The following is a 16,714-nucleotide window of genomic DNA, read 5'->3' as shown; positions in this document are numbered from 1 at the left end:
TGGTGCCAAAGTTGTCTGCCACAGACAAAGAAAAAAAAATATATATAATATATAGCTTAGGAACAGAGGGAGTCTACCGATCAGATTCAATGTGATGTGAAATGTCTAATGAAAGGAGATGCTCCTATTAAGGCCTTTAGAGCCAATTGCTGGTGTGACCAAGTGCAAACCTAGGAATACTATCCCCAAACGTTATTATGCACCTCAAATTTTTCAAAGGTCAATGGGGCTACAGGAAAAGTTATAAAGGGCTCAGTTTATGTATTTCTGTAGAAAACTCTGTAAGTACTCACTCCCCAACCCCCCCACATGTTTATTTTATTTTTTTACCAACCAGCATTTCTTGTACTGTTGGAAAGAGGATTGTATTTTTTTCTTCTTGCCACAAAGAGCGCGCGCACACACACACACACACACACACACACACACACACACACACACACACACACACACACACACACACACACACACACACACACACACACACACACACACACACACACACACACACACACACACACACACACACACACACACACACTTTGATTTGCATTTAGTAGTAAGCAGTCTGCTCGCGTATCTTGGTAGGACTGAAACCACGTTGGGGAGGGGAAAAAGAAGTTCGGCATCCATTCCTGTGTGCATGCAACAAGCAGCAAAACAGCAAAGTTACTCCAGTTAGCTTGGTATCAGCTGTGCTTTCTGTTAAGGACAGAATACAAATGAAAAAAATAAAATATATGCATCAGTGTTATTTTCAAAAGCAAAAACAGTTTTAGTGATAGATTACAATATTACTAGAATGATACAGCCAAGCCCAGATAAAAAAAGTGTACCTTGTAGTACAGTCTCAATGCAATTCTGCATTATTTTTTTTTGTTGTAAAGGATTCTTTTTCTACAGTAGGTTTTAAGAAATTCTGCAAGAAACTTTCCACCCCTCACACCCCTTTCCCCCCCCCCCCAAAAAAAGAAACAAAAGACAAGTATTCCCAGAACTCTTTTGAAGACTAATCAAGTTAAGATGCACGTACAGGCACACTTGACAGAAAAAGACAAGTTGCCCCTACTCTTGTAGTGCCTTCACTCCTGAATCTGGGTGAAGGGTTCTTCTGGAGGATGCTGAATGCTTTCCTACACAGCACTGCTGATGTCTTTCCAAGCTGGCTGCAAATGAGTCACAACTCATCGCTCTTCTGGCCACACTTGTTGCCTGTGACGGAAGAGTCGTGACCAGAGGATCATTGACTGTTGACTAGGAAAGGCTTCAGCATAGAAAAGGAAAGCATTCAGCGTCCCGAGTGATCCGCTGCTCCAGTGATCAAGGTTGTGGGGAAATTCTGTGCCATGGCAAAAAAACTACTGATTTTGGCAGCTACAGTATTTAGCAATTCCACAATTTCAGTGCAATTTCATTGGGATTAGTATCAGATAATTGGGGCACATAATGGTTTCTTATTTTCAAATCTGGTGATTTTGCAAAAAAATCCAACACGATGCATGTTTTAACTCAGTTATTCAGACACAGGAGAGGCGAAAGTTGCAGATTTACATTCGGTAGGCCTTCATGTTACTTGCAAACCTTAGTAATGTCTGCGTTTGTTACAATCTAATTTATCAGGGCTCAGCCGTAACATCACGGCTCAATGGTTCACTCACAAGTGAAACCTGTTTGCGCAATGCATTCAAACACAATGCAACTCATTTTATTTATTTAGTTGTTACTCATTAAAAAAAAAAAAACACATACAAGAAAAATAGTTTGTAGCAACTGCACTAGGGGATTTATTGCCCCCTGCCTCATCTTTTGTCAACTTTTTGTGTGATACAAATAAGAAACCTGTTAATACTTGTAAATCTTTTCGTATAGCAAAGATTCATCTGTGTTGTAACATTTGAACATTCAGACAGGCACCTCATTTAGTTTATTGTATCCCAAGCGGTCAGCGAGACAATAGGAGTCATACTCTACACCAGTGGTTCCCAAGTCCAGTCCTCAAGAACCACAGCAGGTCAGGTATGAAGAACATCCCAGCTTAACCATACTGAGCTATTGATTGAGTGAGCCACTGAGATGACCTGTTGGGGGTTCTTAAGGACTGCAGTTGGGAACCACTACTCTAAGTAATACAGTTTCCCAATTCCTCCAGAACTAATGGATGTGCCCAAAACATGATCAGACAGCTTCCCTAATGAGGTGCACCGCTTCACAACACTTCCTCAATGCCCCTCTGCCTGAAAGTGCAGCACTGTATGGGAGTCATCAAAAGTAGGACATAATTAAACCTGGCTTGCTGGGTAGGAAATGGCTAGCACAAAAGGAATCCAGTAGAAATTCACTTCCCATCAGTCAGTTGAAGGGAGCACTCAAGACCTGGACTGCGTTAAAAGTAGCAGTGGGCAAAAAGGAGTATGTATCGTCAAACGCAACAAATGTAATGTGACATCAGTTGAACAGTGGTTTTCAAACAGGGAGAGAGCCGGGACAACTCCCAGCTGTCCCACAACCAGCGGCGCTGTCCCACAACCAGCAACGCCCCCCCCCACATAGCAGTGACCCGGCGGCTGTCGAGCTAAGCAGCAGCAGCCAGCTCACTGCTCTCTCTGTGTGTAAGTGGGAGAGTGTATGTGTAAGAGGGAGAGTGTGTGTGTGTGTGAGAGTGGGAGAGTGTGTGTGTGTGTGTGTGTGTGTGTGTGTGTGTGTGTGTGTGTGTGTAAGTGGGACAGTGTGTGTGTGTGTGTGTGTGTGTGTGTGTGTGTGTGTGTGTGTAAGTGGGAGAGTGTGTGTGTGTGTGTGTGTGTGTGTGTGTGTGTGTAAGTGGGAGAGTGTGTGTGTGTGTGTGTGTGTGTGTGTGTGTAAGTGGGAGAGTGTGTGTGTGTGTGTGTGTGTGTGTAAGTGGGAGAGTGTGTGTGTGTGTAAGTGGGAGAGTGTGTGTGTGTGTGTGTGTGTGTGTAAGTGGGAGAGTGTGTGTGTGTGTGTGTGTGTGTGTGTAAGTGGGAGAGTGTGTGTAAGTGGGAGTGTGTGTGTGTGTGTGTGTGTGTGTGTAAGTGGGAGAGTGTGTGTGTGTGTGTGTGTGTGTAAGTGGGAGTGTGTGTGTGTGTGTGTGTGTGTAAGTGGGAGAGTGTGTGTAAGTGGGAGAGTGTGTGTGTGTGTGTGTGTGTGTAAGTGGGAGTGTGTGTGTGTGTGTGTGTGTAAGTGGGAGAGTGTGTGTGTGTGTGTGTGTAAGTGGGAGAGTGTGTGTGTGTGTGTAAGTGGGAGAGTGTGTGTGTGTGTGTAAGTGGGAGAGTGTGTGTGTGTGTGTGTGTGTGTAAGTGGGAGAGTGTGTGTGTGTGTGTGTGTGTAAGTGGGAGAGTGTGTGTGTGTGTGTGTGTGTAAGTGGGAGTGTGTGTGTGTGTGTGTGTGTGTGTGTGTGTGTAAGTGGGAGTGTGTGTGTGTGTGTGTGTGTGTGTAAGTGGGAGTGTGTGTGTGTGTGTGTGTGTGTGTAAGTGGGAGTGTGTGTGTGTGTGTGTAAGTGGGAGAGTGTGTGTGTGTGTGTGTGTGTGTGTGTGTGTGTGTGTAAGTGGGAGAGTGTGTGTGTGTGTGTGTGTAAGTGGGAGAGTGTGTGTGTGTGTGTGTGTGTGTGTGTGTGTGTAAGTGGGAGAGTGTGTGTGTGTGTGTGTGTGTGTGTAAGTGGGAGAGTGTGTGTGTGTGTGTGTGTGTAAGTGGGAGAGTGTGTGTGTGTGTGTGTGTGTGTGTGTGTGTGTGTGTGTGTGTAAGTGTAAGTGGGAGTGTGTGTGTGTGTGTGTAAGTGGGAGAGTGTGTGTAAGTGGGAGAGTGTGTGTGTGTGTGTGTGTAAGTGGGAGAGTGTGTGTGTGTGTGTGTGTAAGTGGGAGAGTGTGTGTGTGTGTGTGTGTGTGTGTAAGTGGGAGAGTGTGTGTGTGTGTGTGTGTAAGTGGGAGAGTGTGTGTGTGTGTGTGTGTAAGTGGGAGAGTGTGTGTGTGTGTAAGTGGGAGAGTGTGTGTGTGTGTAAGTGGGGAGTGTGTGTGTGTGTAAGTGGGAGAGTGTGTGTGTGTGTGTGTGTGTAAGTGGGAGAGTGTGTGTGTGTGTGTGTGTGTGTGTAAGTGGGAGAGTGTGTGTGTGTGTGTGTGTGTGTAAGTGGGAGTGTGTGTGTGTGTGTGTGTAAGTGGGAGAGTGTGTGTAAGTGGGAGAGTGTGTGTGTGTGTGTGTGTGTGTAAGTGGGAGTGTGTGTGTGTGTGTGTGTGTAAGTGGGAGAGTGTGTGTGTGTGTGTGTGTGTAAGTGGGAGAGTGTGTGTGTGTGTGTGTGTGTAAGTGGGAGAGTGTGTGTGTGTAAGTGGGAGAGTGTGTGTGTGTGTGTAAGTGGGAGAGTGTGTGTGTGTGTGTGTGTAAGTGGGAGAGTGTGTGTGTGTGTGTGTGTGTGTGTGTAAGTGGGAGAGTGTGTGTGTGTGTGTGTAAGTGGGAGAGTGTGTGTGTGTGTGTGTGTGTAAGTGGGAGTGTGTGTGTGTGTGTGTGTGTGTAAGTGGGAGAGTGTGTGTGTGTGTGTGTGTGTGTAAGTGGGAGAGTGTGTGTGTGTGTGTGTGTAAGTGGGAGAGTGTGTGTGTGTGTGTGTGTGTGTGTAAGTGGGAGAGTGTGTGTGTGTGTAAGTGGGAGAGTGTGTGTGTGTGTGTGTGTGTGTGTGTAAGTGGGAGAGTGTGTGTGTGTGTGTGTGTAAGTGGGAGAGTGTGTGTGTGTGTGTGTGTGTGTGTGTGTGTGTGTGTGTGTGTGTGTGTGTGTGTGTAAGTGGGAGTGTGTGTGTGTGTGTGTGTAAGTGGGAGAGTGTGTGTAAGTGGGAGAGTGTGTGTGTGTGTGTGTGTGTAAGTGGGAGAGTGTGTGTGTGTGTGTGTGTGTGTAAGTGGGAGAGTGTGTGTGTGTGTGTGTGTGTGTGTGTGTAAGTGGGAGAGTGTGTGTGTGTGTGTGTGTAAGTGGGAGAGTGTGTGTGTGTGTGTGTGTGTGTAAGTGGGAGAGTGTGTGTGTGTGTAAGTGGGAGAGTGTGTGTGTGTGTAAGTGGGAGAGTGTGTGTGTGTGTAAGTGGGAGAGTGTGTGTGTGTGTGTGTGTGTGTAAGTGGGAGAGTGTGTGTGTGTGTGTGTGTAAGTGGGAGAGTGTGTGTGTGTGTGTAAGTGGGAGAGTGTGTGTGTGTGTGTGTGTAAGTGGGAGTGTGTGTGTGTGTGTAAGTGGGAGTGTGTGTGTGTGTGTGTGTAAGTGGGAGAGTGTGTGTGTGTGTGTGTGTGTAAGTGGGAGAGTGTGTGTGTGTGTGTGTGTGTGTGTGTGTAAGTGGGAGAGTGTGTGTGTGTGTGTGTATAAGTGGGAGAGTGTGTGTGTGTGTGTGTGTGTGTGTGTGTGTGTAAGTGGGAGTGTGTGTGTGTGTGTGTAAGTGGGAGAGTGTGTGTGTGTGTGTGTGTGTGTGTGTGTAAGTGGGAGTGTGTGTGTGTGTGTAAGTGGGAGAGTGTGTGTGTGTGTGTGTGTGTAAGTGGGAGAGTGTGTGTGTGTGTGTGTGTGTGTGTGTGTGTGTGTGTGTGTAAGTGGGAGTGTGTGTGTGTGTGTGTGTGTAAGTGGGAGAGTGTGTGTAAGTGGGAGAGTGTGTGTGTGTGTGTGTGTGTAAGTGGGAGAGTGTGTGTGTGTGTGTGTAAGTGGGAGAGTGTGTGTGTGTGTGTGTGTGTGTGTGTGTAAGTGGGAGAGTGTGTGTGTGTGTGTGTAAGTGGGAGAGTGTGTGTGTGTGTAAGTGGGAGAGTGTGTGTGTGTGTAAGTGGGAGAGTGTGTGTGTGTGTAAGTGGGAGAGTGTGTGTGTGTGTGTGTGTGTAAGTGGGAGAGTGTGTGTGTGTGTGTGTGTGTGTGTAAGTGGGAGAGTGTGTGTGTGTGTGTGTGTGTGTGTGTGTAAGTGGGAGAGTGTGTGTGTGTGTGTGTAAGTGGGAGTGTGTGTGTGTGTGTGTGTGTGTGTAAGTGGGAGTGTGTGTGTGTGTGTGTAAGTGGGAGTGTGTGTGTGTGTGTGTGTGTGTAAGTGGGAGTGTGTGTGTGTGTGTGTAAGTGGGAGTGTGTGTGTGTGTGTGTAAGTGGGAGAGTGTGTGTGTGTGTGTGTGTAAGTGGGAGAGTGTGTGTGTGTGTGTGTGTGTGTGTGTAAGTGGGAGAGTGTGTGTGTGTGTGTGTGTAAGTGGGAGAGTGTGTGTGTGTGTGTGTGTGTGTGTAAGTGGGAGAGTGTGTGTGTGTGTGTGTGTGTGTAAGTGGGAGAGTGTGTGTGTGTGTGTGTGTGTAAGTGGGAGAGTGTGTGTGTGTAAGTGGGAGAGTGTGTGTGTGTGTGTGTGTGTGTGTAAGTGGGAGAGTGTGTGTGTGTGTGTAAGTGGGAGAGTGTGTGTGTGTGTAAGTGGGAGAGTGTGTGTGTGTGTGTGTAAGTGGGAGAGTGTGTGTGTGTGTGTAAGTGGGAGAGTGTGTGTGTGTGTGTGTAAGTGGGAGAGTGTGTGTGTGTGTGTAAGTGGGAGAGTGTGTGTGTGTGTGTGTAAGTGGGAGAGTGTGTGTGTGTAAGTGGGAGAGTGTGTGTGTGTAAGTGGGAGAGTGTGTGTGTGTAAGTGGGAGAGTGTGTGTGTGTGTGTGTGTGTGTAAGTGGGAGAGTGTGTGTGTGTGTGTGTGTGTGTAAGTGGGAGAGTGTGTGTGTGTGTGTAAGTGGGAGAGTGTGTGTGTGTGTGTAAGTGGGAGAGTGTGTGTGTGTGTGTGTAAGTGGGAGAGTGTGTGTGTGTGTGTAAGTGGGAGAGTGTGTGTGTGTGTGTGTAAGTGGGAGAGTGTGTGTGTGTGTGTAAGTGGGAGAGTGTGTGTGTGTGTGTGTAAGTGGGAGAGTGTGTGTGTAAGTGGGAGAGTGTGTGTGTGTGTAAGTGGGAGAGTGTGTGTGTGTGTAAGTGGGAGAGTGTGTGTGTGTGTAAGTGGGAGAGTGTGTGTGTGTAAGTGGGAGAGTGTGTGTGTGTAAGTGGGAGAGTGTGTGTGTGTAAGTGGGAGAGTGTGTGTGTGTAAGTGGGAGAGTGTGTGTGTGTAAGTGGGAGAGTGTGTGTGTGTAAGTGGGAGAGTGTGTGTGTGTAAGTGGGAGAGTGTGTGTGTGTAAGTGGGAGAGTGTGTGTGTGTGTAAGTGGGAGAGTGTGTGTGTGTAAGTGGGAGAGTGTGTGTGTGTAAGTGGGAGAGTGTGTGTGTGTAAGTGGGAGAGTGTGTGTGTGTAAGTGGGAGAGTGTGTGTGTGTAAGTGGGAGAGTGTGTGTGTGTGTAAGTGGGAGAGTGTGTGTGTGTGTAAGTGGGAGAGTGTGTGTGTGTAAGTGGGAGAGTGTGTGTGTGTAAGTGGGAGAGTGTGTGTAAGTGGGAGAGTGTGTGTAAGTGGGAGAGTGTGTGTAAGTGGGAGAGTGTGTGTAAGTGGGACAGTGTGTGTAAGTGGGACAGTGTGTGTAAGTGTGAGAGTGTGTGTAAGTGGGAGAGTGTGTGTAAGTGAGTGTGTGTGTGGCTGCGCTTATAGTGCCGGCTACGGATGATGTCTCACCGTCTCCGTAACCCAAGCGAAAGTTGTAATTTGAGTTTGGGAGACGTCTTTAGCTACAAGGGGAGTGACGGAAGGCAGAGGGGTGGGGACAAGAGCAAGGGGGAAGGTTGAAATGGAGAGGAGTTGTAATTTCTGTTTGTATGCTGAATTTACAGTACTTTTACTTTAAATTACGGGAGAATTTACTATTTTAAAGTTGTTCATATAGTGTGTTTCACTTGACAAGACACACAGACACACAGACACACAGACACACAGACACACAGACACACAGACACACAGACAAACAGACAAACAGACAAACAGACAAACAGACACACAGACAGAATCAATCATAGCCGCCAACAGAAATCATGGGGCACAGGACAAATGAAAGGAGCAGCAACCCCCCCCCATCAAACCCCCACCCATAGCGCACCTACCACAGAAAAACACATTTTAGCGTACAACTTTTACTTAACCCCCCAATACATATAAAAATACACCCCCAACCCCCCAATACGTATAAAAATACACCCCTATCCCCCCAATACATATAAAAATACACCCCCAACACATATAAAAATACACCCCAATCCCCCCAATACATATAAAAATACACCCCTATCACCCCCAATACATATAAAAATACACCCCAATCCCCCAATACATATAAAAATACACCCCAACCCCCCAATACATATAAAAATACACCCCAATCCCCCAATACATATAAAAATACACCCCAACCCCCCAATACATATAAAAATACACCCCAACCCCCCAATACATATAAAAATACACCCCAACCCCCCAATACATATAAAAATACAACCCCAATAATAAAATGCTGCCGAGCAGCCATTGTGGGACTGAGAGGTGCCTGCAGCGGGACAGGGCCGCCGGGCTACCGCCAGCCGCCGGGCCCCCGCCGCACCGCACCACACCGCCGCCTCCCCCCCCCCCCCGCAGTCACCGGCCCGACCTGTGAATCCCCAAGGCAAGCCTGATTTGTATATGTATTGGGGGTGTATTTTATATATCTATTGGGGAGAGTGGGTATATTTGTAGATGTATTGGGGGGAGTGGGGTATATTTGTAGATGTATTGGGGTGGGTGTGTTTTGTATGTATTGGGGGGCTAAGTAAAAGTTATACGCTAAAAAAATATTTCCGTGGTAGGTGCGCTATGGGTTGTGTGTGTGTGTGTGTGTGTGGGGGGGGGGGGGGAGGGGGGTGTCTGCTCCTTTCGTTTGTCCTGGTGTGTGTGTGTGTGTGTGTGTGTGTGTGTGTGTGTGTGTGTGTGTGTGTGTGTGTGTGTGTGTGCGCTCGCGCACACACGCATGCGCAGGGGTGGAGAGGGAGCGTAAGGGGGAGAGGGAGGTGGGAGAGATGGGACGAGGGGGAGAGTGATAGGGTTACCCAAGATATCAAAATCAAATTCTGGGGTTCCCCAACCAAAAAAAGGTTGAAAACCACTTAACTAGAGCATACCATTCCCACAAGTTGGGCAATACACAGAAATCATTTTGTAACAGAAAGAATGTATCAATGTTAATACAATCGAATATTATAGTTATATGGATGTTCTGAGAATGTATAATGGCAGGTATATTCAAGAAGCCCCAAATAAGTTATTGCACATAACGTTTCCAACTTTAAAAAAAGCTACATTTAAAATTTGTCATTTGGATGAAAAAACTAAATTAAAGGCCATTTTTAATAGATAGTCAATCAGCAAAGTGGGATTAGAATTTCAAATTGTGGGATCCTTAAAAAATAAAAAGTGCGGTCAGACGATTTGAATGAGAGTTGGCACTAACTTAAATACAATCTGGATTTTTAAGGAGAAACACGGGACACTCACAAGTGGGACAGCTAACTGCTCTGTACATAAGATTAGTAAAAGATGTTTTGTTTCTGGAATACCTGCAGTGCACTAATATGGAATATATTGCATTGTCTTCCAGCAAGACAAACATTTCAATGATAAAAAAAACTTCAAGCGATCCATCAAGTTTATTTTTGCCTATGAGAGCCTTTCCAATGTAGCATGGCAGGTTGTGATATTGTGCCCTGCTGTACAGGTCAATTCTTGTTAGTGTAGACATAGAATTACTCATTTGTGTTACAGAGCTTTCCCTCAGTGAAAAATAAAACAGTACATTTTTGGATTAAAACCAAATATAAAATTCTAAAATTAAAATAACACAGTCTTGATGATGTATCCCTACAGATCTACATTGTGGCTCCCTGTCTAACATCAACACACACTGCTGAATCCCACTATATATCAGGGCACTTAAATCCTCTTCAGCAGAGAAATGATCAGACAGCACACGAGTCAGGGAGCAGACTGTATGCCCTCCTGCTAATCCCCTTATCAATTCCATTCTAACATGCACTTCTCACCTGCCGGAAGAGGACCCATTCACAGAGTTCTGTAGGCTCGGATTGGCCAACCCAAAGGAGGAAACAAGGAATCCTTGCTGAGTAGAATTCACTGGATTCCCGTCTCCCTTCAGAACGCCGGTGCACTTCCAATTGTCCATGTAGTTTGCTGGGAAAAAAAAGGAGATAGAAAAAGGGAAGATATCGACAGACAACACCGTATTTTCTTCAGTGTTTACAACCAAAAAATTCCTACATTTACAAATGATACTTCATTATAAAGGGGGAAAAAAAACAAACAAAAAAAAAAACCGTTACCATTTATTGGTATTGGGACTGTCCCCTTATTGGTATTCCCAAGAGTGTCTCATAAAACCATCTGCTGCTGTTATGGATTACAGGTATCTTATATGTATCTTATGGCATATAACTCAATGAATACAGGTAAATTATGAAATATATCATACGTCAGTAACTGTAATTCCTAATGATAAACAACATACGTCACTAACCACAGAACCGTATGGTCACATGTCACACGTACGCAGCAAACTATGAGATGCTATATAGGTTTGCGAGACTCCATGTTAGAACCAGAACCGAACTGAGGTGTGAAGTCACACAGATGAGATTTGAGCTGAGACTGGCTGACCTATCATAATATCTTTTGTTTGTGAGTATGACAATGCATATCAACTATATAATCTCTGCATAGTTAGGAATGGATTGGTAGCATACTGTAACTGCTAGCCGTTAGTTTACAAGAAGCTTGTTGTGATATTTCTGATATTTTTGAATATTGTTGTGATACAATAAATGACAAACCTTATTTTATACAAACTCTGAGTGACCTTTCTTTATAATAATCTCACAAAACTCTTCATATCTGAGAGTGTGGCCGAGAGTCTGCAAGTACGACATTGTGGTCTGTGTTCTCTGCTTAGCGCAGGATATAACTCACCACAAGGCATTACTTGGGAGAAGAAGGTAGGCGAAAACCCAGATTACTGCCAACAGACGAAAGTACTTAGTTTTTAAGCTCTGCTTTAGGGGATGTTCAAAGCCATGTCAACACATTTGACAGGATGGTTGCAATAATCCAGTGGTTTTCTATTTCAGGAACCCCCTCACCCCCCCCCCCCCCACCATTGCCCAGATTTTTTAAAGCTTTTTTTCCTTTGGATATCTGTGTTTAAAGCAGCTAACCCACCCACTATTTCACACAGGGTTCCTCTATATATTACAAGCACTATTATTTTTAGGTCTATGGACCTCGCGGTTCCCAAGATCATTTTAGTGGTTGGATTGTCAAAAATGGCGGCCGCAGTCATCCCATAGAAAGTCACAACACCCCCCTCACCACAATGTGGCTTCCTATTGGCCTGCAGGACACAGGATTTAGAAGGCATTTTGGTCTCCTGAATGGGAGCCGAAAACACCAGAAACTAAACTGACAAGTATACCTATAAAAAACGCATACGCGCGCACGCACACACACACGCGCACACACGCACGGATTGCGGTCTTATTAAAGTACCACTGCCTTCACACATTGTTTTAATATACATAGTTTGAGCCTATAAGTGGCTTTGCCACTTGACCACTTCAGCTTTCATTTAGAAATGAGTAACAGCAGTACAGATGTTTAAATACAGTGCAGTAGAATTTTAGGTGGTGCCTGACAAATAAACAAGGCAACAGCTTTTTATTTAGAGAAAAGAGGCGCTTACCTTTCCACAGCCGCACACTTCCGTCATCTCCCGATGATGCCAATACCGTACCAGTGATGTTCCAGCTTACTCTCCACACCTGAGAGTTGTGGTTATCGAACTGAGCCACCGTGTGAATTTCAAATTTTGTCACTCCTCCAGAAGAAGTCTGTTCCTTCCTTTACAAAACAAGGATATTTGTTTACCACCCAGAGCCTTAGTTAGTAAAAAGTTTAACGGGGACTTCAAGAGCAGAGAACTACTAATGAGACCTCTCTCTCTAATTTAAGAAAAAGGATCCAGTGCCTTCTGGCAAGTCAGCACCCCTTTAAGTGCTTCAGACTCCAACATTAAACATCTACAGATCAAAGACCTTTTGCACCTGCACAATTTAGGGGCCTATTGTTGTAGCTCCAAAGTGTGACAACCCGTTTCTAAAATGCCCTTTGGAAACAAATTAGCATGCTTTGCTATTGTGCAAGCCCTTCTCGCGTGTCCAATCCGTGTCTAAAAGGTTTTTTTGGAAGTGGTTGCACTCTTGCGGTTTGTCAAAAAAGCCTCCAATTCGCATTTTTGACAAAAACTGCAATTCTCGTAGCTCTGTTGTTTTTTTGAGGCAGTTTGCAACAGAGTTTTTTCCCCCACACATTTCATTCGGCAACTTCTCTACATGCCAAACTGCATGGTTTGGCAACAATAACCTTGGAGCTACTAGCATATGCCCCATAATATTCAAATCTATGTACACCAATTTTTTGTTGTTGTTTGTTTTCAAGTCTATAAAAATGAGCCAGTGAATAATTTGATGGTTGATTGTAAGAATTGATACAAAATGGTTGTGTCCCCATCCCTCCCTTCTGTATCCCTTCCCACTTATGTTTAAAAAATAAAAATAAATAAAATTCAGTGAAGGAGTTCCAACTTAATGTGTAGGCATCTTAAATTCACTTTAATGTAGCCGCTAGTTGCTTTGCTATACATGGTACAATATGGGAGAGTAAGTGGTCTGTCTGAAGTACAGCACTAGGTCTCGTAACCATGTGCAATTTATGATCTTCCTGTGTTTGAGGAAAAATAATTTGCATTGCAAGCACTTCAGGATACACACACAATTTTTTTTTCCTTTTAATAAGGCGACAAGTACATTGTATGCAACCGGAGGGAGGTGTAGTGTGTTTAAAAGACACAAAAGATTGAAGACAAATCTATAATCTCCCAATTCAAAACCCAACATCTTGAACACAAGGCCACTCTTGCCAACTTTGTTGTAATTATTAGTATAACACTTGAGCACTGACAGCTAATCCTTATCCTGTTGCACAAGTGTCCACCCAAGCGCCTCACCTTAAAGGCTTCATGGTAAAAATTCTGACATCTTTAGTCGCCACAGCAAGGATGTGGAAGGATCTACCCAAGTTTGGAGCAAACGAGATATCATGAACTGGGTCTGTGACAGTCATAAAGGTTTCTGCTTTAACGTACTTTCTGCAAAAGAGAAGAGGGACAAATCTGTGGCACAGTAGCATCTTAACCCATTCATTGATCAAGGGTCCATAATACACCGCCTTACAACTGTGTTCCAGTGATCAAAGGCAGTTCCTAAGGTTGGACATAATATAGCACGACCCAAGACCTATATAGCTAGAGACACTGGGGGAGCAGCAATGCAGGGACAAGCAGCATACATTTAAAAGCAGAATTTTTTTTAAGTATAAGGCAGTGTGGTGTTGAACGGGGAGTTCAACAGGAGTGAAACAAGTGTACTACACAACACCTACTGGCCCTGAATCCTGGATTTTGAACTATGCTGGAAAGGAGGACATCTATCCTAGACTGCACATCTCAGCACTAAACTATTGCTGCCATGCCGCCACTACTGGTTTTATTTGCTTTAATCTCACTTCTCAAAATACGCACTTCTTTCAACCAGCCTCATTATGTTTCTAACTATTCATATATCCCCATCCTTTGCCACTTCTCAGTTCACATGAACTCCTTTCTTACATGCACCCTCTGGCACTTCACAGCTATACCCTCTGCACTAAAAAAAACAAAAAAAACAACATTACTAGAAATCATCCTCATACATTCTCTTTCTATCCATGCTTCTCCTCCTTGCTTCTGGGGATATCTCACCCAATCCTGATCCCTGCCTTATTTCTGTATGCGCTCGTACTCGTCTCCCACATACAACTTCCCCTTCTGGTGTCAACCCCTCTAACCTCATACCCATACCCTGTCACCCTCCTCCCTCTCTCCTGTGTCCTTTGGCATGCACGCTCCCTTTCTAACAAGTTCCTCTCTGTGCATGACTCTCACTCACTGCCCTCTTTGCTATAACTGAGACCTAGGTCACTCAGTCTGATTCTGCCCTCTCTTATGGTGGCCTCTTTGTCCCACACTCCACACCCTGATGGCAGGGGTGGAGGCGTGGGGCTCCTGCTCTCCATCTGCCGCTACCGTACCCTTCCTATTCCTCACTCTATTGCTTTTCCCTCCTTTGAGGCTCACACTGTCCAGATTTTCTCTACTCTTCCTGTCCACGTGGCGGTCGTCTATCACCCAACCTACCTCTACTCATCCCCCTTCTGCATTTCTCTCACTGAATCCTGGCTCTCATTTCTCCCCTCCTTGGGGACCTCAATTGCCACATTGACGACCCCTCTCTCCCTTGGGCTTCCCGCTTTCTCTAACCGCTTCTTTTGGTCTTCAACAGTGGACTGCAGCCAGCAGTCCCAAAAATGGCCACTACATAGACCTGGTTTTAACGAAAAACTACTCAATTTCCCCCTTTCCTCTCTCTGACCATCACCTCATCTCCTCTCTCTCACTTATCCACCTCTGCAGGGACTCGCGCTCTTTTAACCTACCAGCTTTTGTCCACTTTACGCTCCTCCCTCAGCTCTGCTCCAGACCCTGACAACCTGGTAAGGAACTACAATTCTGCCCTTGCCTCCTCTTGATTTACATGCCCTGCTTTCTCTCTGCCGTTCTCGCCCTTTGAACCCCAGACCCTGGCTAAATTGACACACGCATGCTGCGCTCCTGCACTCGTTACTCTGAATGCCTCTGGAGGAATTCTCACACTCGCAGACTTCCTTCACTACAAATTTATGCTATCCGGTTTCAACTCTGCCCTCTCAAGCTAAAACCTACTTTTCTTCACTAATCAACACACACAAGTCTAATCCAGGCAGACTCTTCTCTAATCTGACTCCCTACTCAGACCACCCTCTGCTGCCTGTTCCTCCATCTCACCTCAGGACATTGCCGACTATTTCAAGGAAAATGTGGAATCCATACCTCAGGACATCCCCTCCTCACTCTCCTCTTGCATTCCTTGACTCTTTATCAGCTGTCACAGTAGAACGCTTAAAAATATTTCAAATTTCTCTACATTTCACCTTCAGAACTGGTATAAAATGATTGTCGGTCAAGTGACAGTGAAACTATTCTTTGTGGCGCTCGTTAAAATATTAAAATATCTGTACAATACACCATAAACGTATTAAAGTGGCTTGTGAATAAAGCACTTAGATGGCATTTTACAGTGATTCGTGCCTTTTTGTGCTGTAGCACAGATGTTTTTTTAAGAAGCTTAAGTGGTGATCATCCAAAGAGACTTGGAATGTAACATGCTTAGACCGTCTGAGTTTCTGCATGTTCTTGATAAAGTGACCACGCTACATGTTTATGAGCAGAAGAGGAAAATAAAGGATAAAATGAAGAATGAAATCAGCAAACAGAGGGGAGAGCAAACAATCAACTGGGGTTACAATTATGAAAACCCAACTGCAAAAAAAGGACGTAATCAAATAAATCTGACTATTTACCAAAGTGTGAGTCACTGGGATTCAATTAACACATTTGAGATAAAAGCTGGAACAAACATTAGTGTGAAAAGCTGTAAATGGAGAACACAAAATCACACTAACATCTGTATATACAGATTATTCATAGACGACCTGAAGGGAAGAATAAAAATATATAAACTGATTTACCTGGTGTTCTCATTATATTCGTAGATCTGAACTTTTCCCATCATATTAGAGCTGCTGTCATCACTGCCCACAGCGATCATTGGAGAATGAGCACGAGAGCTGAAGCAAAAAGATTTATAGTTAAAAACCATATCTTTTATAAATACCAATTGTCAGACAATTGCAACTGTGAAAGGGGTTAAAAGAATAAAGCCGACTCCCTCACCTCCTGAGCAATTATTCCCACACAACCGTTACATTACATATCAATTACACTGCCACCACCAAGAATTATTTAACATCTCACCCTCAGGAGGCCCCGAACCCCTTTTTACTAGAAGATGTAATTAGCAAAGGTACTAGTTTCAATTAGAGACCCCCAAAAAGGTACTTACTGTACTATATTTGAGATTTAATATGCGAAAAGGAATACATAATAAATAAAACATACAATAAATAAATGCAGACAGTTTCATACAGGGGAATTTTTTTTTTTTAAGATGAAGGTTGCCCAACATGTTACAATATATTAGACTCCTCACTAGATCGCGTGATTGAAATATGAGAATTTATATGTTAGATATATAACCCCTGTCAGATGAATTCTGATTTTTGTCCATGAAATCATTTTTATGCTCAAAACTTTGACCCTGTTACAAGGACAGGCCAAACCTTTGTAGGTCGTGTCTCCCACTCAATCTTTCGTGACATTTAAGGCTGGGAGAGAGAACGATTTTAAATACGAATGAATCGGAGAATATAAAATGCCTCATAACACTCTCCCGATATAACCCCCTAGAATAATACTACCCTCATCATAACATTCGTATGATTTTGCCAAAGGCATATACATCATTTTTGCTAAAGCACATTTTAGTTTTGAAGGAGGAAACTAATATCTGAAATTTGCTAACCAGACTGTCATACAGTATTTACCATCACTACAATTCAGTATTTTGGCTCGTCACAAGTATCTTTGATCCTTCTAAATTAGACCAGATTTTAAATGATCTTACATGATGGGGATCTTTAATAAGCAACATAGTGACCCTCTTCTCACCTCTGTTTGTTACCAGCAAGGACTCAGGAATTTTTATGATGTCCCATTTGAAGTTA

The 16,714-nt window shown here is 44.3% G+C and overlaps 1 protein-coding gene across 1 annotated transcript in view; it reads right to left on the bottom strand.

Annotated features, from left to right (window-relative positions):
* Window positions 1-16,714, bottom strand: part of CEP192 (centrosomal protein 192) — a 140,818-nt gene that overhangs the window by 116,427 nt on the left and 7,677 nt on the right. Inside the window, exons 5-8 of the mRNA XM_075588525.1 lie at window positions 15,620-15,718; window positions 12,963-13,103; window positions 11,640-11,797; window positions 9,931-10,078 (exon numbers count right to left, since the gene is read on the bottom strand). Of these exons, the coding sequence (XP_075444640.1) occupies window positions 9,931-10,078; window positions 11,640-11,797; window positions 12,963-13,103; window positions 15,620-15,718 (546 nt within the window). The remainder of the gene's footprint in view (window positions 1-9,930; window positions 10,079-11,639; window positions 11,798-12,962; window positions 13,104-15,619; window positions 15,719-16,714) is intronic.

The sequence above is a fragment of the Ascaphus truei genome, chromosome 2 (assembly GCF_040206685.1).
Source record: "Ascaphus truei isolate aAscTru1 chromosome 2, aAscTru1.hap1, whole genome shotgun sequence".
In the NCBI taxonomy this organism is placed as follows: domain Eukaryota; kingdom Metazoa; phylum Chordata; class Amphibia; order Anura; family Ascaphidae; genus Ascaphus; species Ascaphus truei.
This window is presented reverse-complemented; position numbering and strand designations above follow the sequence as displayed.